The sequence below is a fragment of the Leopardus geoffroyi genome, chromosome E2, assembly GCF_018350155.1.
Source record: "Leopardus geoffroyi isolate Oge1 chromosome E2, O.geoffroyi_Oge1_pat1.0, whole genome shotgun sequence".
Classification (NCBI taxonomy): domain Eukaryota; kingdom Metazoa; phylum Chordata; class Mammalia; order Carnivora; family Felidae; genus Leopardus; species Leopardus geoffroyi.
Window position 1 is genome coordinate 61,500,194 of NC_059335.1, and position 25,270 is coordinate 61,525,463.

General features: G+C 54.2%; 1 protein-coding gene and 2 long non-coding RNA genes across 8 annotated transcripts in view; 2 read left to right on the forward strand and 1 right to left on the reverse strand.

Annotated features, from left to right (window-relative positions):
* CDK10 (cyclin dependent kinase 10) overlaps nt 1-25,270 on the forward strand; it is a 26,089-nt gene continuing 819 nt past the window's right edge. The window contains exons 1-13 of one of the 6 annotated variants that reach the window (XM_045440081.1): nt 1-82; nt 495-659; nt 14,956-15,028; nt 15,727-15,798; nt 21,200-21,302; nt 21,442-21,523; nt 21,613-21,680; nt 23,101-23,153; nt 23,316-23,385; nt 23,904-23,963; nt 24,312-24,435; nt 24,546-24,685; nt 25,015-25,067. In XM_045440081.1, coding sequence (XP_045296037.1) covers nt 609-659; nt 14,956-15,028; nt 15,727-15,798; nt 21,200-21,302; nt 21,442-21,523; nt 21,613-21,680; nt 23,101-23,153; nt 23,316-23,385; nt 23,904-23,963; nt 24,312-24,435; nt 24,546-24,685; nt 25,015-25,067 — 949 coding nt within the window. In that variant the 5' untranslated portion in view covers nt 1-82; nt 495-608. The other 5 variants (XM_045440083.1, XM_045440080.1, XM_045440079.1 and 2 more) reach the window with 5 other exon arrangements.
* Nucleotides 403-12,279, reverse strand: LOC123577806. The gene is made up of 2 exons (XR_006702099.1): nt 11,904-12,279; nt 403-1,000 (listed from the first exon to the last, which is right to left on the reverse strand). It is a non-coding gene; the product is annotated as an uncharacterized LOC123577806 (long non-coding RNA).
* LOC123577808 lies at nt 16,434-17,010 on the forward strand. Its single transcript, XR_006702101.1, has 3 exons — nt 16,434-16,516; nt 16,568-16,651; nt 16,904-17,010. It is a non-coding gene; the product is annotated as an uncharacterized LOC123577808 (long non-coding RNA).

The following is a 25,270-nucleotide window of genomic DNA, read 5'->3' on the forward strand; positions in this document are numbered from 1 at the left end:
TTGCCGTTGCCGTTGCCGTGGAGACCCGCGCAGGTCTGCCGGGTTAGCTTCCGTGAGTCACTCCCGCGGCGCGCCAGCAGAGGTACGGAGTGCGGGGCTGCGCCGGGGAGCGGTGGGCTCACCTATGGGACTTTCCAAAAGCAAACACAAACCTAGGAAAGGTAAAGGGCCGTCGGCCCGTCGTCTCATAGGCCCCGAGGCCGCGGTTCGCGCAGGGCTGGCGGGGCGACAGGGGCCCTCGGCGGGGTCCGCCCACGCCGGGGGCTGGGGGTGCTGGGCGCCCCACCCGCCCCCGCTCCTCACTCCTGAGTGAGGCGCCTGAGTCCTCCCTGACGACTGTGCGTCGGGGGTCTTTTCACCCACGGAAACACCCACGTTCAGAGAGACGGAGGGACCCGAGGCTTGCGAGCTTCCTTGTTTCATTGTGGGCCAAAGCAGCCAACTGAAGGACTGGGATCCAGTAAACTGTAGGACTAATTGTCCGTGTGTTTCAGGTGAGGAGCAAAAGGGGCGCGTCAGTTCAGCTCCCAAGGCCAAGGAAAGGCCGACGGGCAGGCATTCTCAAGAGTCTGAGAAGCCTCCGGACACTAAGCCTGCAGAGAGCCTCCATGGAAAGAGAGGGGCAGCCAAGCGACAGTGGCCTTCATCTGAAGTCGAAGGTAAGGCACGCCCAGGAGGGGACAGAACCTGAGGCGGGGGAATGTGGGGGTGGTGTAGAAAGGAGCCTGAGTGGTGGGATACCAGTGGCAGGGGGCATGCCCTAGTGAGGGAAGGGTTTTAGGACCTTTGTGTAGGAGGTAAATATCCAGAATTGTCGGCGGAAAACAGCAGTTGGATGAAGGTTTGGGTAACTTTCCAGGTGGTAGATGCATAGCAGAGTCCAGAGGGACTTCGCAGCGTCTGGCTGCAAGGCAGACCCACCGTTCCCGAGGGCCGAGTGTCTTTGGGCAGGACTGTTGCTCCCTCAACATTCCGCAGACTGGAACAGGACCTGGGAGTCCTGTAAGAAGGGATGTGGGAACTCAACCCAGGGCACAGGGATCAGAGGAACTAGGACGTTGGTGGGACAGAGAGGTCAGTTTGGTAAATGTATTCACTTGGTTGGCAGCCCAGTGTGGCCAGACCTTTGCAGGTGGGGGTGGGTGGGGGATGAGGCGGCAGAAGCAGCCAGAATATGAAGCCTTTCATCAATTTTATCATGTGCATTATGGAAACGGAACTGTTAAATAACTAAAACAAGGCAGGTGTGATGGGGTTTGTGCCTTGGAGAAGTCTTTCTCCAGAATAGAGGCTACTCGGGGGCAGTGAGGGGACCTGTCATAGGCCCGTGGCAGCAACGGAGTAGGAACTAATGAGGTATTGGCAGTAGGAATTCTGAAAGGATGTGGGAGGTAGGACCTGCAGACCCTGCTGTTGGAGGGGACGTGGGGCATCACTGACCTAGGGATGAATGGTTGGTAGGTCAGACGATGCTGGCCTGGTGAGCACGGGTGGGCTCCGACTGAGGCACCTGTGAGGTCAAGGGCAGGAAGCCGTTTGAAATGAGGGTGCTGGGCTTGGGAGCAAGGCCCGGACTCCAGATCCTGCTGTATGAACCCTTGCCTGAGTGGAAGACTGCAGGAAGGGCCAGCGTCCTGGGGAGGAGGTTTGAAGAACGCTGCCGGTCGGTCAGGAGCCTTCTGGCTGCAAGTCACAGAGCAGCTAACAAGATGTGGCTGTACTGCTGAGGGGTTCAACACCTCGCAAATGAAGGGTCACGAGAGGGCACTCACAGTGGCTTGCTCAGCAGCATGCCATGGCATCAAGGACTGTTTGGGTCTACGCTTTTGCCACCCCCAGTGTTGTCAGAGAGCTGGATGGCCCTTGGCGTCACATGCAGACCGGACTGCTGTCTCGTTCACGAGAGGCTGTTCTCCGTGCAAGAACCTTCCCTTGGAGGGTCTCACCTGCCCAGCATCGCCAGGATAGGCTCAGATGTGAAAGTTCTGGGGCTGGACTTCTGCCAGTACAGGCAGGTGTGGGCAGGTGGGTGTCGGCTGGAGAGGCACCTCGTGTCTGTCACACCCTCATTTCAGAGGGCAGAGAGACGGTGGATATAGAGGGGCAAGGTCAGAGAGCGAGAGTGAAGGTGGGGTTTCAAGAGAGAAGGCGAAGAGTGTGGTTTCTCCATCTAAGGCGGCATCTCAGCAGTGACGGGGAACAAGCTACTGACATCGTGCCCGTGAGGGAGTCCCCAAATCCTGATCGTCCACTGAAAGAGGCCAAATGTAAGAGACCACATGTATCGTTATTCTATTTATGTGAAGTGTCCAGGAAAGGCAAATTTATATAAAGGGAAGCCTGGACTAAGGGTGGGAGCAGGGATCAGCCATAAATGGGAACAAGGGGTCTTTTGAAGGTGACAGAAATGTTCTCAATACTGGGACGATGGGTGACCAACACTGAAAGTTTACGAAAAATCACTGAATGGTATGCCTCAAACAGGTGAATTTTATGGTATGTAAATTATACCGCAACAAAGCTGTTAGAAAAGAAAGAAGGTAATTTGGTCAACAGCATTAAATGTTGCAAAGAGATCAAGTAAACCCAGAAAAGGCTGCGTTCAATAAGGCGGACGCAGCGGGTCTTGGTCACCTTGCAGAGAGGAGGATCCGGCGATCAGAACTGCAGACACCTGGTCTGCCAGGTGGAACATTTAAACTAGGGCATGAGCAGCTTCTCTCTCACATTTGTGCTGTAAAGCTGAAGAATTTCCCTATTAGATTTGGAAAAAGTAGGGCTTTGGGAGTCAAAGTTTCCTTCAACTAACCTAATACTACAAAAGCCTAAGAGCAACGGAGAGTCCTAACGAGTCGAAAATGCTGTGTATCACATAAATAATAAAAGTAGGTCTTACTACTACGGGATAAAAACCAGAGAGTTCTTTCTGGGGTAGGAATGAGGGAGGGAGAGGCTAGCTGACTGGAAGGGAGCCTGTGGGGACGCTGCATGGTGGTAGAAAGGTCTGCCTCTCGTGGGGGTGATTACACAGGTGCATACAATTGTGAAAACGAATCCATCTGTGCGGTTAAGGACTGGGCATTTTATCTTGTGTGAATTACGCTTCAAAACGCATGGAATACACACCAGTCCTTGTGTCTTAGAGCTGCACCCAAAGGACTGAAGTATAAATCGATGTGACTGACGGAGATGGTGTCTGAGATTTGCTGCGAAGTGGAAGGAGTGCGGTGCGGCTGAGGACATTTTCCAAAGGCAGCCGCAGGCCCTGCTCTGTCTCCGGTTCTGCCGTGTGACCTTGATGCCCCTCCCACCTGGGCGGGGCCTGTAGCCTCTCCTTAAATCTCTGCCAGCTTGACATTCTCTTGAAACCAATAGAAGGTGGAGAAAAGTGGTTTGTGAGGCTGGGCCGGGAAAGGCGACGCCGTCCCGCCTTGCCCTCGGGAACACAGACCGGCACCTGGAACCCTGAGCCGCCACACCCCGCCGGGAAGGAGCCCAGCCCCCTGGGGAGGCCTCGCAGCCCTGGTCTCTAAGCCCTTCCAGCCTAAGGGCCAGACTTGCAACTGAACAAACCTTCAGGTGATTCTGGCCCCCCGCCTAGAGCCACCAGACACCACGTAGCAGTAGCATCAGTGACCAGCCCTGGGAGCCGCCGTCTTGCACGTCCAGCCCAGCGGAGCCTTCAGAGACCACAGCCCCAGACAGCATCCAACTGTAGCCACCTGGGGACCATAAGCGATAGCTGCCCGGTCAAACCTGTCCTGAATTCCCGACCCTTAAAATTGTGAGAAAATAAAACGGTTGTCTCAAGCTGCTACGGGCTGGGGTAAGTTGTCTCGTAGCAGCGGTAACTAGAATGGAGGGTAAGCGCTGGGGCGGAGGTGGAGTCTGACCTTGCGCTTGACCTGTGGCAGCTGTGGGATGGGTTCGTTGTCTTGCTACTTCTGTCGATACTTACAACTTTGCGTTACGAAACCCACATACACATGTTATACCACACATTAACACGCCACAAAAATGTGCAATCGGCCAGCTCCAAAATGCTGGAAATTCTAGTGGAAAAAAAAATGACCCTGATTTTTCTGCAAATCAATGACATGGAAAAAAGGTCTATTCTGGCTGCTGTAACAAAACGCCATAGACTGTGTAGCTTCAACAACAGACATTTCTTCGTCCTAATTCTAGAGGCGGAGGAGTCCCAACAATCTGATTCCATTCCTGTGAGGACCCCTCCTTGGCCTGCAGACAGCCATCAAATTGCTGTGTCGTCGTCTTTTTTTTTTTGCAAGGGGGATAAACAGATACGTTTTGCTTGTAAAGACTTTTTTTTCCAACATTTTATTTATTTTTAAGAGAGAGAGACAGAGCACAAGTGGGGGAGGGACAGAGAGAGAGAGAGGGAGACACAGAATCCTAAGCAGGCTCCAGGCTCTGAGCTGTCAGCACAGAGCCCTATGCCAGGCTCGAACTCAGAAACCCTGAGATCAGGACCTGAGGTGAAGTTGGATGCTTAAATGACTGAACCACCCAGGTGCCCCAGATTGCTGTGTCTTCACATGGCTGGGGAGAGAAGGTTGTGGTCTCCTCCTCCTCCTCCTGTAAGGGCACCGATCCCATCGTGGGGGCTCTACCCTCATGACCTCGTCTCAACCTAATCACTTCCCCAAAGCCCCACCTCCACATCTCATCCCGCTGCGGATTAGGCCTTTCACACTCGACTTCCTGACTTCCGGGGGGACCCAAACATTCAGTCCATAGCAGAGAGGACTGTGCAAGGACACTTGAGGGACCTAGGAACCAAATACGGCGTGGGCCTGGGCTAAGTCATTATTGAGATACCAAACTGAGTATTAGTTATTAATAATGGTTTTCTTAGATGTGACAAGGTTATTGTGCTTATGCTAAAAATAATCCCTATTTGATAAACATATTGCATTAACTATGGGTAAAATTATATGTCTGAGATTTGCTCGACAGTACTCAGGAAAAACACTGAGGAAGATAGACAAAACAAAGGGACAAAACATTGAATCTGGGTGATGCATATATGGGTATCGTTATACTATTGTTTTCATGTGTGTCTGAATATGTCCATAATTTTTTGAAGGTAGAGTGTGCCTATTTGCAATAAGTCAGCTATTTCAAATATCCTGAATGAAAAAAAGCCAATTTCAAAAGATCACATGCTGTAGGATTCCATTTATATAATCTCCAAATGACAAAATTACAGAAATGTGAGAATAGCCCAGTGGTTGCCAGAGTCTATTAGGGATGGCAGGGGGGTGGGAAGGTTGGGGGGAGGGGAGAAAGGTGTGGCTGTAGAGGGTTAGCAAAGAGGAGGTCTTTGTGGTGTATCTGGATCTTAGTGATCTTGATCTTAGTGGTGGTTACATGTGATAAAATGGCACAGAACACAAACTGTGCCAAAATCAACATCTTGGTGTTGCCATTGTACTGTAATTACGTAAGATGTTACCATTGGAGGAAACTGGGTGAAAGGTATATGGGACTTCTCTGTACTTTCGGAACTTCCTGTGAGTTTATAACTTCAAAATTGTAAGTTTAAAAATGTATCAAAATTGGGGCATCTGGCTGGCTCAGTCTGTAGAGCATGTGACTCTTGATCTTGGGGTTGTGACTTCGAACCCCACATTGGGTGTAGAGATTACTTAAAAATAAAATCTAAGGGGCACCTGGGTGGCTCAGCTGGTTGAGCATCCAACTTCGGCTCACGTCATGATCTCGAGGTTCGTGAGTTCGAGCCCCGGGTCAGGCTCTGTGCTGACAGCTCAGAGCCTGGAGCCTGCTTTGGATTCTGTGTCTCCCTCTCGTTCTGCCTCTCTCAAAAATAGACATGAAAAAACATTTTAATAAACTAAAATAAAATCTTAAAAAAAATACATCAAAATTTGTAATAATGAAAATAATATAGTTCTGGTATAATAGATCAATGAAACAAAATATGGACAAGAATAAGACCTTACTGGGGTGCCTGTGGGGGGCTCCATCAGTTGAGCGTCCGACTTCGGCTCGGGTCACCATCTCTCAATTTGTGAGTTCAGGCCCTGTGTCAGGCTCTGTGCTGACAGCTCGGAGCCTGGAGCCTGCTTCACATCCTGTGTCTCCCTCTCTCTGCCCCTCCCCTGCTCATGCCCTGTCTCTGTCTCTCTCTGTCTCAAAAAATAAACATTAAAAAAAAAAAAAAAGACCTTACTATGAGTGTGTGTGTATAAAATTAGCACCAAAAGTAAGTGGCAAAGGAAGAATTACACAATAAATTATGCTAGAAGAATTGCTTACCATTTTAAGGGAAAGTTCATGTTGAATTTTAACTTCCTGCTGTGTGCTCAGAGAAAGTCCAGCTAGGGGAGAGTGAATATAAGAAGTGACTACAGGGGCGCCTTGGGGGCCCCAGTCATTAGGCAACCGGTTCTTGGTATCGGCTCAGGTCATGATCTCACGGCTTTGTGGGTTCGAGCCCCGCTTTGGGCTCTGCGCTGCCAGCACAGAGCCTGCTTGGGATTCTCTCTCTCTCTCTCTCTCTCTCTCTCTCTCTCTCTCTCTTTCCCTCTGCCCATCCCCTACTTGTGCAGTCTCTCTCAAAATAAATAAACTTTAAAACAAAGAACAGAAATGACTACAAAAATAGGTACATTTTAATATGAGTCCTCAGTGGGGATCATCTTTCTAAGAGTCAAAACAAAGACATTACAAAGAGATAACTGAAGAATCTGACTAGGTTAAAAAGTAAAACATCTCCCCAAATCCTCTACAAACAAGCGTAAAACAAATGGTAAGGTCAAAAAATATTTGCAACATATGAGAGGTCAAAGAATAACATACAACAGATCAAGTGCTCTGACACATTGTTGACGGAAATACCGATTTTCCTGAAGACAACTTGGTAATGTGGTAGGCGGGATTCTCGGGCCCCAAGATCCCTGTCTGCCGGAACAACGACTGTATAATCCCTGCCCCTTGAATGTGGGCGGGGCCTGTGAAGAAGATGGGTGTTACTCCCGTGATCCCGTTAGTAATCCATTGGTTTTGACTTCAAACGGAGTTTATCGTGGGTCAGCCAGACCTAACTAGAGAAGCCTTTTTTAAAAAGTCAGTGTCAGGTGGCTGTGAAGAAGGAAGCTACCGCGTCAATCATATCTCAAAAGAAATTTTTTTTAAGCTGCCACATTGTGAGAGGAGCTGTGAGCAACCTCTACCGACGGCCAGCAAGAAAGCAGGGACGTCAGTCCCTCACCCATAAAGAACGAACCTCTAGCCAGCAGCCTGAATGAGTTTGGAAGGCCCCAGGCCCGCGAGAAGATGCAGTCTGGCTGACAGCTGGATCGTAGCCTGGACTTAGGACCAACAGAATTGGGGATGACAAATACAGGTACTGTTTTAAGCCAGCCACTAAATTTGTGGTGATTTGTTAGACAGTAATTGAAAACTAGTACAGGTAATATGTATCAAGAGTCCTAAAAAAGATTCGTGTTCCTACGTGAAAACGTTTTAAAACTCTAAAGAACTCTTGTTCTGAATCAGAGAACCTCCATAATGTAAAGATGTTAACTCTCCCTTAGTCTATAAAATCAGTGACCGCAATCAGAACACCACAGTTCTTTTTGGGGACTGGACCACATTACTCTAATGTTTACCTAGGAGAATAAAAACGTACAAATAGCAGGAAACTGGAAGAGCAGAGGCACAAGAGGGACTGAGCCCTGACATGAAAGTGTGTTGCCATGGAGACAGCAGGATGGACACACGTGTCTCACCGTCACGGAATTCATGATGAAGGCACCAAGTGGAAGGAGTGGAGGAAAGATGGGAGAGTTCGCTCGGTGGTTCAGAGACAGCCGACTGGACCACTGAGAGAGCAACGACGCTGCCTCGGTCCTTACTCCGATTCTACAGGAACCGGAACATTGAACATAGTAAAACAGTAACGGTTTTTGTAGGTTGGGTGGAGGGAGCACCTTTTCACTCTGACAGACTCTAAGAGCCAGAAGAAAGAGACTGATGTGTCTGAACCGTTTACGGTACCGGCGCCAGTGGCAAATTTCCTAAATGTACAAAAAGCTCTCGCACACAAAAAAGGTCCAAGTGCAAAATGAGCAAAGAACGTGACCAGCATTCACAGGAAAATAAACACCACTGGACTGTGAATAAGCAGCAAGACGCTCACCTCGCAGGCTGAGGTGAAGCTTCAGGGAAGGTGATTGGGACCAGTGGGGGCAGAAGTCAGTACTTCCCATTTTCATATAAATGGGAAAAGATTTAGCAAATTGGCAAGGATGAGGGGAGGGGATGGAGACATGTCCTGTTGATAGAGTCTTCGTGGAAATATAGTGATGTGATCTTTACAAAAAACAAGTGGACAATACTTACCAAAATCTTCATTCCAGTCAATTACCCAGTAGATACACCCTCACAAATGTGCACGTACATAAATGAAAGAATGTTCCTTGCAGCATCACTTGAAAAAGATAAAAACTGCCAATAACCCCAGTTATGTTCATTAAAGGGAGCTGGTTGTGTACTGGATGGGCCCCAGACAGCGGAACACAGGCTGCCGTGGAAGAGGCCACCCCTGTATGTGCACACACGGGGCTCAGCCAAGCCCTGCGAGCAGCTGCCGGACTCCCCCTTCCATAATGTGACCCTAAAAGCATCAAAGAGCGCGTGCACATCATTCCATATGCAGTTTTTAAGTCGCATAGTCATCACCTCTTAGTCTTAATACGCAAAAAGTGTGTACTAATATAAAAAACATGAACTCCCCAACTTAAATGCAAAATATGATGAAATGCAGGGTTTTTTTACTTATGATAAAATAAAAAGGACACTCTCAGTGCCTGGTGCAGGCCATGGGCCCTTCACTGGTAGTTAAAACCATCGGAGCTGTGGATGCGGTGACGAAGAAGGAGGGAGCTCGGGGCCCCAGCATCTCCCTGTACCGTCAGGCTTGAGCACATGACCTCTCTGCGCCTCAGTCCCTTCACCTGTAAAACACAGCTCATAAGAGGACCTACTTCAGAAACTGCTGTGAGCTGGTAGTCACCGTCATCATTACTCTGGGCTCAGAATGATGTCTGACACAGAACGAGCAACTATCCACCCGCCCCTGCCCGTAGCCGGGTTCATGAGGTATTTTAAGCGGGGGACAAAGCAACGGAACCAGTGCAATAGCATTTTGTAACAACTCTGCGGCAGTGCGATGATTCTAACTCTCCCTGCTCTATTGGGTACACGCACAAAAAAAAGACCTCTCTGTAGTGCCTCACCAGAAGCCTGAAAGGCTGTGCCTCAAACCTGTAACCCCAGGGAGGGGGCTGGGAGACACAACCCTGCAGGCAAGAACGCACTTCTGCTTTCGTCTCGTGTAACGTAAGGCAACCTTGGCATTTCGCAAGCTCTGCGCACCCTTGGAAGCTTAAGTTGAAGAGGATGCTGTGGCCGACATCAGAAATGCTAATGCTTCAGCGTTCTGACTGATAAGGTTCTGTGCAGGGGAAGCTGCGTATCTGAACCTTCGCCTCTGGGACAGACTCTGCCTTTTGTCTTCTTTCTCCGTTCTCTCCCTCCAGGTCTGTCGCACGAGCCAGCCAGCAGCTCAGACTCTCCACGGTGGGTGGTGGAAGCGTGTCTCCCTTTGCCTTCCTTGAAAGAGGCGTCGAGTACTCACCACCCTCCTGGCTGAGCTGTCAATCCATGAAAGCTCTGTAACGTGTTCTGACTGCTTTTGACCCTGACCACTTCTCTTCCTGAACCACACATCTAATTCTTTTGCTCTGGCCCTAACACAGACCTTCTCTGCCTTCTAGAAGGGCTTTTCCACAGACATGTTAAATACCTGGATGTTTTCTTCCTTCTAGAGAAACCTGATGTAAAGGTAAACTCGAGCAAGAAGAAAGCTGTCATTCCACAGATCATCATCACTAAAGCCTCACAGGAGACTCTAACCAGCTACGGTTCCATCAGAAGTGAAGAGCAGAGAACCATTCAGGAGCAGGCTGAATGGGGCCCCTACTACCGACACAGAAACCCTAGCACAGTAGACGCCTATGGTTTACGAGAATAAACAAGTGCCCCGAGGAGCTGTCGTTTTTTACTGTGCTGAGTCTCAGCGATGACGGCAGAAGGGCCACCTGCCCTGTGAGAAGCTGCAGCTGCCCCTTCGGGGAATGAGGTCCCCCAGTGACCACCTCGGGCTCACCTGCCCCAGAGCTGCTGGCAGCTTGGCAGAGGGCAAGAGTGCCTCTGGCCCAGAGAGGGAACTCTGCGGCAACGAGCGAATCAGTAACCCTCTGGTGTCACTGCCTGTGCAGAGTGATGAACGAATGGCAGGCAGCATATCGCAGTCTCTTGCTGGGCAATTTAAAATCCTTCCCATTCACTTCCGAAGGGGTGTGGCATAAGTACTCGGCAATTACGGTGAACGAGACGTCCCCCACACTTGGACAAAAGGTTGGACTCTGAGGACTCCACTTTAAGGTGTCACGTCCCAGAACAGGGAAGTGCACAGTCACCCTGCGGGGCCCACGGGCTCCGAGCTTGACTGTAAGCTGATGCCGAGTATTAAAGGATCCAGGAGAAGAATGTGGAATTGGGGTGGGGGCACCCATGGCACGTAGAACTTGGGCAGTGGCCTTGCCAGAGCTGCCATGGGACGGGGGGAGGTGAGCTGACAACGTCCCCTCTTTCTGGCTGTGCATGAGGGGTCCCAACAGGAGGGGCTGTTCAGGGAAGCCCTGCTGGCGTTCCCTCACAACTGGCAGCTCACGGGTCAGGCTCCACTCTCCTCCAGAGTGGCTGGAGGGAACACCCTGCCCTGTCTGGTCCGACACAGTTAGTCTCGTAACAGTATGTGTTTGTCTCCTTGGTTGCTAGAACGGTCAGCAGGCTTTACACTTGGTCTTTTTGTCTCTATCAAAGATTTTATGTTTTAAGCAACCTCTACACCCAGCGTGGGGCTCAAACCCACAACCCCGAGATCAAGAATTGCACGCTTCACCTACTGAGCCAGCCAAGCACCCCTCTGTCTCTGTGTGTTGATGAGAATCATACCCCTTTAGTATTAAATAGTACAATTGACTTCCAGTTTCAGTATAAACCCCAACATAATAAATCTCATACTGACATTGTTTAGCAACACATTATTAACATCATTACTTGTATTCATTCAATACACAACTAAGTATGTGTACAGAAGAATCAAGCCCATGCAAATGTGGACTTGACCGCACTGGGTCAGCACCCCTACCTTCTCCATAAAATTTCTAGTACCCAATAATTTCTATTTAAGGAGCGCCTGGGTGGCTCAGTCGGTCAAGCGTCCAACTTCGGCTCAGGTCATGATCTTGACGGTTTGTGGGTTCAAGCCCCACGTCCGGCTGGGTGCTGACAGCTCAGAGCCTGGAACCTGCTTCAGATTCTGTGCTTCCCTCTCTCACCGCACCCTCCCCACTTCCGCTCACACTGTTTCTCTCTCAAAAATAAACAAAAATTAAAAAAAAAATCTATTTGACCTAGAAATTGCCCTCTTCCTACCCCTGCCCTGAGAATCTCAAACAATCTAAAAACTATACCTACCAAGGCACTTTTCCTAATTTCGTTATTAGCTAGAAGCTTAGCTTATGAATGATTAAAAAGGGGCTGGAATGAACTGAGCATGATAATTAGTTTACACTAAAACAAATGATTCTAAGTTATGATTAATTTCATGATTACCAAATGTCCTTAGCCTATATTAATATTAGCATTTACAGTGTAGTCCCATGCACGGGAGGCCTGTCCTGGAACCCTATTTAATGCTCCACCCCCGCGCCCGGCACGTCCCACTCACTGCCCTGCCTCATTTTTCTCTTTAGCACGCGTGACTCTCGAGCCATCTATTTACTTACCTCGTTTGGCTGCGTCCCACTAGAATGGAAGGTCCACGAGGGCAGAGCCTGACAGGGCCCAACACGTAGTGGGTACTCCACACTCATGTGTCAGGGGACGGCCGTCGCAGCGTCCCATCCATTCTTGCCTTCCACACCCTTCCGACGCGCCCTCCGCTCCCTGACCCCCGTAGGTCCAGCCCAAGCCCCTCCCGGCGTAGCTCCAGATCGGCCCTCGCGAGCTCCAAGGGACTCCCCAGCCCCTCGGACTTCGGCCTCCCCCTCCTCCGGCAGGCGTTCCTCAGCGCCCCAGCCGGCTCAGGTGCCCGCGCTTAAAACTAAAATAAGGCCCAAACCTCGGTGCTGCGAGGAGACAGCAGCAACTGACGTCCTCCAGGAGCCTTTGGGAGGCTTCCGGGGAAACCTTTGCTAAAGTGGGCGTGTCCCGGAAGTAGAACAAGCGCCAGCGCGCAAGAACCTCGTTTGCGCCTGCGCACACGGGGAGCAGGGCGCCGCGCTCGGCATGGGGGACCCGGAGTCAGAGCCTGAGCAGATCCGTTTGAAGTGTATCCGTAAGGACGGCTACTTCACGGTGCCTCCAGAACACAGGGTGCGACGGGGGGCCGCTCGCCGTAGCTCCGCCGGGGGCAGGGCGGGACCGAAACGCCCTGGAGCCCCTTAGTGTCGCGCTGAAGCGTTGAGGTTGCCGCCGCCGCGGGCGGGAACGACAGTCCCAGAGTTCCTCGCGGCCGGCGCGGAAACCGGCGGCGATGCTCCGGGGCCGAGGGCCTGGGCTGGTGGCGGACCGCGGGGCCGGTCGCCCTCCGCCGAGGGACGGGCGGGCTGTCAAGCAGCCGGCCTCCTCTGGAAGAACAGGCTCTGGGCTCTACCGCAGGCGTCCCTTCGTTTTGCGCCGGGGCCGGGCTTTGCAGGCTGACCCGAGAGCCCCTTGTGTCGGGGGAGTTGGCCCGTGGAAAGAGTTGGAGGCGTGGTCTCCCTTGGCTTTAAATGGATGTGGCCGGGCCCCGCCTGACACCCGGCAGCTTCCATTTGTGTCTTGCTCTGTGCGAGGCTTCTGCGTGTGTTATTGTCGTTTAGTCCTCTCGGCGCCCCTTTATAAAGGTGAGGAAAGTGAAGCTTAGGGGTGTGGAGCGGTTTTACCAAGGGAGACGGCTCTTGCAGGTGCAGGTTTGAACCCTAGTGTTTTAACTACTTACTGGTGCTGAGAAGCCGGAAAGCGTCATTAGCACACTGGCGGAGTGCGCACCTAGAGCCACCTGGAGCAGTCGCTGGCCGTTATCCATCACTCACACACAGCAGGTGCGCGCAGCTTTGCGAGTACGGTGCAGGAGTGAGGGGAAACCTCTCGAGGGGAGCTGGGACATACCCAGATGAGGACAGAGTACACAATAGTAGGTGCTTCAAGATATGAAAGTATCGGGATTTTAGGGAAAGAATTGTTTGCAGCTGGGGGAAATTTTTTGTAAGAGAAATTTGCGTGGAGGCGCCTGAGTGGCTCAGTCGGTTAAGCATGGGACTTTGGCTCAGATCATGATCTCATGGCTCATGTTCCAGAGCTGCCGCGGGCTCTATGCTGACAGCTCAGAGGCTGGAGCCGGCTTCGGATTCTGTGTCTCCCTCTCTCACTCTGCCCGTCCCCCACTCATGCTTAGTCTGTCTCTCTCTCTCTCTCTCTCTCTCTCTGTCTCTCCTTCAAAAATAAATAAACAGTAAAAAAGAAAAATCTGTACAAAGGTGGCGTTTCTGCCAGGCTAGTAAGTGTGACTAGGATGTCGACATGCAGAGACAAAGAGGCCTGGCATGCCAGATTTAGAGAGTGGCAGACGCAACCTCTCGGAGATAAGAGACACAGTGTGACTAGGAAGCACCAGGGGTTCCCCCAGGAGAGAGGGTGTGAGAAAGCACTGGCGGGCAGAGGAGGCTGAGGGGAGACCATGGAAGGGCTCAGTCTGGGTGATTCTGACCTGGTTCCAGAGGTGGTGGGAAGGGAGGAGATGGAAGGCAAGGGCTAGGAAGAGAATAGAGGCAGCAAGGCCAGAGAGACTGTTAGAATTTGAAACTTGCCACATGTGCTTCCTGGACCCAAAGAGACATGCCCGTTCGGTCCACCTACCAAAGTACTGCATTACAAGGGTGCATCAGGATACAGGCTCTCTGTTAGGACAGGAACCCCTAAATATAGTGGCTTAAGTACAGGACTTTCTTTCTCCCTCCCCTAACTTTCCAGAGAGAGGCAGCTATTTTCCACGAGGTGGACCAGGCTCTCAAGCTGTCTGCCTTGTAGATCTACCTCACGTCATTCAAACCCCACCCTGCTTCAGGAGCAAAAAGGAGTGGGTGGCAACCAACTTCCTTTGACCGGGAAGTCCCTTCCTTGAGGCCTTGGTCCTTTCTGCTCACATCCCATTGGCCAAAATTGAGTCAAATGGACAGACCTAGCTGCAAGGGAGGCTGAGAAATCCAGCTACCAACAGGTTGGCCTCACGCCACTGGACGGTGTTTCCTAACTAGAAAAAGTACAGCGTGGATGTTGGGGATGGCTCGTCTCTGCCACAGATGAGTTTCCACTGCGTTTGATAGATGCTTTGTGAGGATCTAGGAGCTTTGTCCGTCTCCGAAGCGTAATTTAGACCAATGCTGCTCACTATTCCTCTTGTGATTGTGGAAATGTTGTTTTCTGACTTGTCCAGTGTGGTTACCGTGAGCCACATAGCAGTGTGGAGCACGACACACATGGCAAGTGAGGAAATGAAATACTAATTTTAATTAATTTTAACCGTCCATGGCCAGTGGTTATTGTTTCCAGGCAGCATACATCTGGACCGTGGGATTGGAAGGGAACAGGCTATCTGTGATAATGCATTCAAAGTGTCTGCTCACCCAGTAACATCGCCCCCCTTTTCTCATTTGAAAAGCCCAAGTGCGTGGTTGTCTTTCTGTTTGGTGAGCAAGACATGAGTGAGCTCCCTGGTACAAATTAAATGTGAAATGTCCATCTTTAGTTGTTCGTTAGCTGGCCAATCCCTGCACTGCCAGCACCTCTGTCTTTCAGTTGGGACGGTGCCGGAGTGTGAAGGAGTTTGAGAAGCTGAACCGCATCGGGGAAGGCACCTATGGCATTGTCTGTGAGTGGCCAAGATGGGAGGTCTGGGGTTCAGGGGACTGTCCCAGCAGTTAAGGAACTTAACACCCATTGCTCCACAGCCAGGGCAGAATTTCTGCAAGTGAACTCGGATCTGTGGTGTATTTACCATAAATTCCACACCATGTCTGAATAAATGTAATTTATTCAAATTGCATTTGCAACCCTGACCTGCAAGTTGGGGCAACTGTTACAGCAAAATGCAGAACTTCCAGAAGCAGCCGGGGCTGCAGCCTGTGGCAGCTGAGATGTTGGTATACCTTATACTACTAGGGTTTGGAAGCTGCGCACTTTAGCACAGGGCTTTGAGGAGCCTCCTTGGCACGATATAAGGGATTTTTTCCGGGATAAAGTATCTTATTTGCTGTTAGAACATAGTAACAACAGAGAGCAGAGCAGTGACCCGCATCCTGACTCTAAGGAGAAACACTGAGAGGGAGCCTGTTGTAAGTAGCACCCTCTACCCAGGTTAGATGAGAGGACTCCCCCAGAGAGCCTGTGTCTGGTGGGGATGCGGGCGCTGCTCGCATGGTGAGGACCTAGTGTCAATGGGCATCCAGTTATCAAAGAAGGGAAAGGGAACCCGCAGGGTTCTGAACGAGGCCCCTGTGTGGCACAAGGGTGGGTGATGTGGGATCAAGCCTATTTGATCATTCCATCATGGATGAGTTTCCATTCCAGATAGGGCCCGGGACACCCAGACGGATGAGATTGTTGCCCTGAAGAAAGTGCGGATGGACAAAGAGAAGGACGGTGAGCTCAAAGTGGGAGGGGTAGAAAGGTTCCAGTTGCCCAGGGTTCCTTCTGGCCTGGGGTGGGGGTTGCTGAGGCCAGGTCTGATCGCTGGGGTCCTTGTGTGCAGGGGTGAGGGTAGCTGAGTTGCAGGTCTTGTTGTAGGGGACCTTGCATTCAGGGGGGGTTCCTGAGGCCAAGTCTGGTTACAGGGATCCTTGTGTGCAGGGGTGGGGGTTGCTGAGGCCAGATCTGGTCCCAGGGGTCCTTGTGTGCAAGGGTGGGGGTAGCTGAGGCCAGGTCTGGTTACAGGGTTCCTTGTGTGCAGGAGTGGGGATTGCTGAGTTGCAAGTCTGGTTGTAGGGGACCTTGTGTGCAGGGGTAGGGGTTCCTGAGGCCAAGTCTGGTTACAGGGATCCTGTGTGCAGCGATGGGGATTGCTGAGGCCAGGTCTGGTTGCAGGGGTCCTTGTGTGCACAGGTGGGGGTTCCTGACTTGCAGGTCTAATTTCAGAGGTCCTTGTCTGCAGGGATGGGGGCTGCTGATTGCAGGTCTGGTTGCAGGGGTGGGGGTTCCTGATTTGCAGGTCTAGTTTCAGGGGTCTTTGTCTGCAGGGGTGGGTGTTGCTGAGTTACTAGTCTGGATGCATGGATTCTTTTCTGCAGGGGTCGGGGTTCCTGAGTTGCAGGTCTAATTTCAGGGGTCCTTGTCTGCATGGGTGGGGGTTGCTGAGTTCCAGGTCTAGTTTAAGGGGTCTTTGTCTGCAGGGGTGGGGGTTCCTGATTTGCAGGTCTAGTTCAGGGGTCCTTGTCTGCAGAGGTGGGGCTGCTGAGTTGCAGGTCTGGTTGCAGGGGTGGGGGTTTTTGTGTTGCAGGTCTAATTTCAGGGTCCTCGTTCTCAGGGGTGGAGGTTGCTGAGTTGCAGGGCTGGATGCAGTGGTCCTTGTCTGCAGGGGTGGAGGTTGCTGAGTAACAGGTCTAGTTGCAGGGGTCCTCATCTGCAGCGGTTGGGTTCCTGAGTTGCTGGTCTGGTTGCAGGGGTCCTTGTCTGCAGGGGTGGGGGTTGCTGAAGCCAGGTCTGGTTGCAGGGGTCCTTGTGAGCAGGGGTGGGACATCTTGAGTTGCAGGTCTAATTTCATGGGTCCTGGTCTGCAGGGCTGAGGGTTGCTGAGTTGCAAGTCTGGATGCATGAGTGGGGGTTGCTGAGTTGCAGGTCTGTCTGCAGGAGTGTGGGTTGCTGAGTTTCAGGGGTCCTTGTCTGCAGGAGTGTGGGTTGCTGAGTTACAGGTCTGGTTGCAGGGGTCCTTGTCTCCAGGGGTGGGGGTTGCTGAGTTGCAGGTCTGGTTGCAGGGATCTTTGTAGGGGTGGGCGTTGCTGAGTTACAGGTCCAATTTCAGGGGTCCTTGTCTGCAAGGGTTGGGGCTGCTGAGTTTCAGCTCTGGTTACAGGGGTGGGGATTCCTGTGTTGCAGTCTAATTTCAGGGGTCCTTGTTCTCAGGGGTGGCAGTAGCTGAGTTGCAGGTCTGGAAGCAGGCGTGGGGGTTGCTGAGGTGCAGGTGTGTCGTAGGGATGAGGGTTGCTGAGTTGCAGGTCTGGTTGCAGGGTCTTGTCTACAGGGGTGCAGGTTGCTGAGTAGCAGGTCTCGTTTCAGGGGTCCTCGTCTGCAGCAGTCAGGTTCCTGAGTTGCATGTCTAGTTTTAGGGGTCCTTGTCTGCAGTGGTGTGGGTTGCTGAGTTTCAGGGGTCCTTTTCTGCAGGAGTGGGTGTTCCTGAGTTGCAGGTCTGGTTGCAGGGGTCCTTGTCTACAGGGGTGGGGATTGCTGAGGCCAGGCCTGATCGCAGAGGTCCTTGTGTGCAGGGTTGGGGGTTGCTGAGTTGCAGGTCTGGTTGTAGGGGACCTTGTGTGCAGGGATGGGGGTTCCTGAGTTGCAGGTCTGGTTGCATGGGTCCTTGTCTCCAAGGCTGGGAGTTTCTGAGTTGCAGGTCTAGTTTCAGGGCTCCTTGTGTGCAGGGGTGGGGGGTTGCTGAGGCCAGGTCTGGTTGCAGGGATCCTTGTGTGCAGGGGTAGGGGTTGCTGAGGCCAGGTCTGGTCCCAGGGGTCCTTGTGTGCAAGGGTGGGGGTAGCTGAGGCCAGGTCTGGTCACAGGGTTCCTTGTGTGCAGGAGTGGGGATTGCTGAGTTGCAGTTCTGGTTGCAGGGGTGGGGGTTGCTGAAGCCAGGTCTGGTTGCAAGGGTCCTTGTGTGCAGTGGTGGGGGTTCCTGATTTGCAGGTCTAATTTCAGAGGTCCTTGTCGGCAGGGGTGGGGACTGCTGTTTGCAGGTCTGGTTGCAGGGGTGGGGGTTACTGAATTGCAGGTCTAATTTCAGGGGTCCTTGTCGGCAGGGGTGGGAGTTGCTGAGTTGTAGGTCTAGTTTAAAGGGTCCTTTTCTGCAGGGGTGGGGGTTCCTGATTTGCAGGTCTAATTTCAGGAGTCCTTGTCTGCAGGGGTGGGGGCTGCTGAGTTGCAGGTCTGGTTGCAGGCGTGGGGGGTTTTGAGTTGCAGGTCTAATTTCAGGGGTCCTCGTTCTCAGGGTTGGAGGTTGCTGAGTTGCAAGTCTGGATGCAGGGGTCCTTGTCTACAGGGGTGGAGGTTGCTGAGTAACAGGTCTAGTTTCAGGGGTCCTCGTCTGTAGCGGATGGGTTCCTGAGTTGCAGGTCTGGTTGCAGGGGTCCTTGCCTGGAGGAGTGGTGCTTGATGGGTTTCAGGTCTAGTTCCTGGGGTCCTTGTCTGCAGGGTGCGGGTTGCTGAGGTCAGGTCTGGTTGCAGCGGTCCTTCTGTGCAGGGGTGGGCATCCTGAGTTGCAGGTCTAATTTCAGGGGTCCTAGTCTTCAGGGCTTGGGGTTGCTGAGTTGCAGGTCTGTCTGCAGGGGTGTGGGTTGCTGAGTTATAGGTCTGGTTGCAGGGGTGGGGTTGCTGAGTTACCGGTCTGGATGTGGGGGTGGGGGTTGCTGAGTTGCAGGTCTGTCTGCAGGGGTGTGGGTTGCTGAGTTTCAGGGGTCCTTGTCGGCAGGGGTGGGGTTTGCTGAGTTGCAGACCTGGCTGCAGTAGTTTGCAGGAGTGGGGGTTGCTGAGGGGAGGTCTGCTTGCAGGGGTCCTTGTCTGCAGAGGTGGGGATCACTGAGTTGCAGGTCTAGTTTCAGGGGTACTTGTCTCCAGGGGTGAGGGTTGCTGAGGCCAGATCTGGTTGCAAAGGTCCTTTTGTGCAGGGTTGGGGGTTGCTGAGGCCAGGTCTGGTTTTAGGGGTCCTTGCCTGTAGTGGTGGGGATTGGTGATGCCAGGTTTGGTCCCAGGGGTCCTTCTTGCAGGGCTGGCGGTTGCTGAGTCCAAGTCTGGTTGCAGGGATCCTTGTGTGCAGGGCTTGTGGTTGCTGAGTTGCAGGTCTGGTTGCATGGGTGGGGGTTGCTGAGTTGCAGGTCTGCCTGCAGGGGTGTGGGTTGCTGAGTTGCAGGTCTGGTTGCAGGAGTCCTTGTCTGCAGGGGTGGGGATTGCTGAGGCCTGGTCTGGTCACAAAGGTCCTTGTGTGCAGGGTTGGGGGTACCTGAGTTGCTGGTCTGGTTGTAGGGGACCTTGTATGCAGGGGTGGGGGTTCATGAGGCCAGTTCTGGTTACAGGGACCCTTGTGTGCGGGGCTGGGGGTTGCTGAGGCCAGGTCTGGTCCCAGGGGTCCTTGTGTGCAGGAGTGGGGATTGCTGAGTGGCAGTTCTGGTTGCAGGGGTGGGGGTTGCTGAGGCCAGGTCTGGTTGCAGGGGTCCTTGTCTACAAGAGTGGGTGTTCCTGATTTGCAGGTCTAGTTTCAGGGGTCCCGGTCTCCGGTGGGGGTGGGGAGGTTGCTGAGTTGCAGGTCTGGTTGCAGGGGTCTTTGTCTCCAGGGGTGGGGTTGCTGAGGTCATGTCTGGTTGCTTGGGTCCTTGTCTGCTGGGCTTGTGGTTGCTGAGTTGCAGGTCTGGTTGCATGGGTGGGGGTTACTGAGTTGCAGGTCTGGTGTGCAGGGGTGTGGGTTGCTGAGTTGCAGGTCTGGTTGCAGGCGTCCTGTGTGCAAGGGTGGGGTTGCTGAGTTGCAGGTCTGGCTGCAGGGGTCCTTGTGTGTGGGGGTGGGGGTTGCTGAGTTGCAGGTCTGGTTGCAGGGGTCCTTGTGTGCGGGGGGTGGGGTTGCTGAGTTGCAGGTCTGGTTGCAGGGGTCCTTGTGTGCGGGGGTGGGGGTTGCTGAGTTGCAGGTCTGGTTGCAGGCGTCCTGTGTGCAAGGGTGGGGTTGCTGAGTTGCAGGTCTGGTTGCAGGGGTCCTTGTGTGCGGGGGGTGGGGTTGCTGAGTTGCAGGTCTGGTTGCAGGGGTCCTTGTGTGCGGGGGTGGGGGTTGCTGAGTTGCAGGTCTGGTTGCAGGCGTCCTGTGTGCAAGGGTGGGGTTGCTGAGTTGCAGGTCTGGCTGCCGGGGTCCTTGTGTGTGGGGGTGGGGGTTGCTGAGTTGCAGGTCTGGTTGCAGGGGTCCTTGTGTGCGGGGGTGGGGTTGCTGAGTTGCAGGTCTGGCTGCAGGGGTCCTTGTGTGCGGGGGTGGGGGTTGCTGAGTTGCAGGTCTGGCTGCAGGGGTCCTTGTGTGCGGGGGTGGGGGTTGCTGAGTTGCAGGTCTGGCTGCAGGGGTCCTTGTGTGTGGGGGTGGGGGTTGCTGAGTTGCAGGTCTGGCTGCAGGGGTCCTTGTGTGCGGGGGTGGGGGTTGCTGAGTTGCAGGTCTGGCTGCAGGGGTCCTTGTGTGTGGGGGTGGGGGTTGCTGAGTTGCAGGTCTGGTTGCAGGGGTCCTTGTGTGCGGGGGTGGGGTTGCTGAGTTGCAGGTCTGGTTGCAGGGGTCCTTGTGTGTGGGGGTGGGGGTTGCTGAGTTGCAGGTCTGGTTGCAGGCGTCCTGTGTGCAAGGGTGGGGTTGCTGAGTTGCAGGTCTGGCTGCAGGGGTCCTTGTGTGCGGGGGTGGGGTTGCTGAGTTGCAGGTCTGGTTGCAGGCGTCCTGTGTGCAAGGGTGGGGTTGCTGAGTTGCAGGTCTGGTTGCAGGGGTCCTTGTGTGGTGGGTGGGGTTGCTGAGTTGCAGGTCTGGCTGCAGGGGTCCTTGTGTGCGGGGGTGGGGGTTGCTGAGTTGCAGGTCTGGTTGCAGGCGTCCTGTGTGCAAGGGTGGGGTTGCTGAGTTGCAGGTCTGGCTGCAGGGGTCCTTGTGTGCGGGGGTGGGGGTTGCTGAGTTGCAGGTCTGGCTGCAGGGGTCCTTGTGTGCGGGGGTGGGGGTTGCTGAGTTGCAGGTCTGGCTGCAGGGGTCCTTGTGTGCGGGGGTGGGGTTGCTGAGTTGCAGGTCTGGCTGCAGGGGTCCTTGTGTGCGGGGGTGGGGGTTGCTGAGTTGCAGGTCTGCCTGCAGGGGTCCCCATCAGCAGCCTTCGGGAGATCACACTGCTTCTTCGCCTTCGCCATCCGAATATCGTGGAGCTGAAGGAGGTGGTTGTTGGGAACCACCTGGAGAGGTACGCAGTCTGCTGAGCCCGCCCTGCCCGTCCCCTCCCTGTGCTTTCCCCAAGCACAGTTCGTCCTTCCCGCAATCTGGGAGGGTCCTGTGGCCTAGGAGGACGTGCGAGCCTCCGTGTGTTTCCCCTTCCCTTCCAGCATCTTTCTGGTGATGGGTTATTGTGAGCAAGACCTGGCCAGCCTTCTGGAGAACATGCCGACACCGTTCTCGGAGGCCCAGGTGTGAGGCTGGGGGCCGCGGAGCAGGTGCACCTCCACATTTGCGCCAAACGTGTCTCGCCTTAACTGATGCCTTCTGCCTTTGTGTAGGTCAAGTGCATTGTCCTTCAAGTGCTCCGAGGACTTCAGTACCTGCACCAGAACTTCATCATCCACAGGTAGGAGGGGCCTCAGGTGGTGGGGGATGGCATCATTGGGGCGGGGCGGGAGGTGCCGAAGGGACAAATGTGCCCTCGTGACGCAGGGGAAAGGTGACCTGGCTTCGATGCATTTCTCTAACTGTTCCTTGGGGCAGGATCCAGGCCCAAACAGCACCTGCTTTCCACCCGGGGGACTGACTGTGTGGACAGGTCCCTCCTGGAGTCTCGTTACGCACGAGAAAATGCTATGACTGGAAGAGGATGGAGTGGGGGATGTTCCAGGCCCACAGCAGTGGTTTCTTGGATCTTGGAGCAGCTGGTGCAGCCCTGGGTGGCGATGGGCGCGGGAGGAAGTTAGGCCTGGGCTTGCTGCCTGGCTCTGCCACTCCCTGAGGAAGTTACTGAGAGCTCTGCTACTCCAGCTGCCAGATGGCCTTCTGCTGCCCACCTTCCCTGTTTTTACAAAGTTCTGGGACGCCCGGGTGGCTCAGGCAGTTAAGTGTCTGACTCTTGGTTTCGGCGCAAGTCATGATTGCACAGTTCATGGGATCAAGCCCCACATCAGCCTTGGCACTGACGGTGCAGAGCCTGCTTGGGATTCTTGATTTCCTTTGTCTCTGTCCCTCCCCTGCACATGCTCTCTCCCTCCCTCCCTCCCTCTCTCTTTCCCTCTCTCTCTCTCTCTCTAAGATAAATATTTAAAATAAATAAGAAGCACCTGGGTGGCTCAGTTAAGTGGCTGACTTTGGCTCAGGTCATGATCTCATGGTTAGTGAGTCTGAGCCCCTGGTCGGGCTCTGTGCTGAGACCTCAGATCTTGTCTCCCTCTCCCCTCTCTCTGCCCCTTCTCTGCTCATGTGCACATGCTTTCTTTCTCTCTCTCAAAAGTAAATAAACATTACAAAAATATTTTTTAATTTCAAATTAACAAATAATAAAAAGTTTTAAATGGGGGTGCCCAGAAAGCTCAAATGGGCTCAGTCGGGAGAGTGTGTGACTCTTGATCTCAGGGTTGTACGTTCAATCCACACATTGGGTGTGGAGATTACCAAAAATAAGTAAACTTTAAAAAGTTCCAACAGAGGATGTGGAGGAAAAGTGTTTTGAGGGGCGCCTGGGTGGTGCAGTCGGTTAAGCGTCCGACTTCAGCCAGGTCACGATCTCGCGGTCTGTGAGTTCGAGCCCCGCATCGGGCTCTGGGCTGATGGCTCAGAGCCTGGAGCCTGTTTCTGATTCTGTGTCTCCCTCTCTCTCTGCCCCTCCCCCATTCATGCTCTGTCTCTCTCTGTCCCAAAAATAAATAAACGTTGAAAAAAAAAAAATTAAAAAAAAAAAAAAGAAAAGTGTTTTGAGTGCGCCTGTGACATACAATTAGGAGACAACGTAATTACCCCATGGAGCTCACTTCCTGGGAACTAGTGATCACTTTCTGTCACAGGGACCTGAAGGTTTCCAACCTGCTCATGACTGACAAAGGCTGTGTGAAGACAGGTGGGTGCAGGGCGCTGGCTCTGTGGGAGGTGTGGCCACTTGGGCAGGGGAGCAGGTCAGTCCTCACAAGCACCCTGAAGGCCGAGGGCTGGCTCCCACCCAGCAGCTCGTTGGCCCTCCCCCGGTGACCCTCGTCCCCTCATCTTTCTGCCTTTGTTGCAGCGGATTTTGGCCTGGCGCGGGCCTATGGCATCCCAGTGAAGCCGATGACCCCCAAGGTGGTGACGCTCTGGTGAGTCTGTCGGGACGAGGTGTCCCTGGTGGAGGGAGGTGTGGGGCACTGATCAGGCCAAAGCTGCAGAAGGACCCTGAGGGTCTCGAAGCCCCAGCGGGCTGCACGTACTCCTGGAGGCTGGGTCTAGGACACTTCCCGAGACAGCAAGATGACAGCAAGGCTGGTGAGACCGCCCTGCCCGAGGCAGCCGGACACCCAGCCTGATTCAGACGGAAGGGTGGGCGGCTGACGCAGCTTTCTGGAGTTGCTTCTCGTGTTTTTAAGAAGCACAGCAGGGTTGTGGTTACAGAGAGGACGTGGAAATCATACACCTTCTGCCATGTGTCAGCCAGCCCCCGCGTGGCATAGAGAATTCGCTGCTGCTCACGGGCTGTCCAGCAGCAGCTGCCGTGACCGCGCGTGCCGTCCACGTTTGCAGCACTGCGGGGAAGAGGGGGCCTGAGCTGGGGTTGGCCATCCGGTCGCCCAGGCCAGCTCTCAGGAAGGCTGACTGCAGAGTGCATTTCTCTTTGCAGGTACCGGGCCCCCGAACTGCTGTTGGGAACTACCACGCAGACCACCAGCATTGACATGTGGTGAGGGGTGAAGGCAGCTCCCAGAGCCTGGGGGAGAGGCCGGCAGGGGCCGGAGCAGGGCTGGGGTCTTTGCCAGCTCCTGGTGGGGAGAAACCTGGGATCCCAAGGGGAAGTGTGAGAACATAGCTTCTGCAGCAGAAAGGCCCGGCCCTCGCCACCCACAGAGGCCATCTGGCACTGGGTCACGTTCCGTGGTGACCTCCCGAGCTCCAGCCGGTCCTGACCCCAGCACGTGGGAGGCATGTGGGGCGGCACTTGCCCTCAGCGGCTCACGTCAAAGTGGCACTCGGCGGAGGTGTGTGGCCACGGCGAGCCGGTGCGTGAAGTGAGGCCCGCTCTCCTCTGCAGGGCCGTGGGGTGCATCCTGGCCGAGCTGCTGGCTCACAAGCCCCTGCTCCCCGGCACTTCTGAGATCCACCAGGTGGACCTGATTGTACAGCTGCTGGGGACACCCAGTGAGAACATCTGGCCGGTGAGCGCCTGGCCTCTGCCCTCGCAACCCCCCCCCCCCGCCCCCCCCCCCCGCCCAGGCCGGCTTCCCCTGCCCTGAAGCCCTGTGGCTCCACCTCCCGCTTCCCGCAGGGTTTCTCCAGGCTGCCGCTGGTGGGCCAGTACAGCCTGCGCAAGCAGCCCTACAACAACCTGAAGCACAAGTTCCCGTGGCTGTCGGAGGCCGGCCTGCGCCTGCTGAACTTCCTCTTCATGTATGACCCCAAGAAAAGGTGCCGACCTCGCCTGCGGGCAGGAGTGGGGACACCTCAAACCCGGGCCCCTTATAGGGGGATTTTCAGAACACAGGCCACGCTGCCGCAGAGAAGCCCCCGGACTCAGGCGCGGAGGGCCAGCCGCTCAGTTTGGGCGGTCTCTGCCCACCCAGGTCACGGAGCCCGTTCTGAGTTTCCCATCTGTTTCTGGGCCCCAGTCCCCTACTTGCCACTCACCTCTTGTCGTTGGGACATTTGAACCAGAGGCCGCGGAGCCGGGCAGGTGTGAGGGACACTAGCTTCAGTGGCATCTGGGGGTCCTGTTAACAGCAAGGCCTCCTCTCCAGGGCAACGGCCAGAGACGGCTTGGAAAGCTCCTACTTCAAGGAGAAGCCCCTGCGTGAGTCTCCCAGACCCCCACCCCCACCCCCACCAGGCTCCACAGGGGGCTTGGCTTGTGGCCCTTGTAGTCCAGGGTGGGGTGTTGGGGCACGGCCTCGCAGAGCTGCTGAAGCCCCTGAAGGGGTGGTGTGGTGGGCTCCTGGTGGAGCCCAGGTGGAGGGTGGGCCCTGGGCGGGCAGGGGCTGCCTGCTGAGGCCGGCG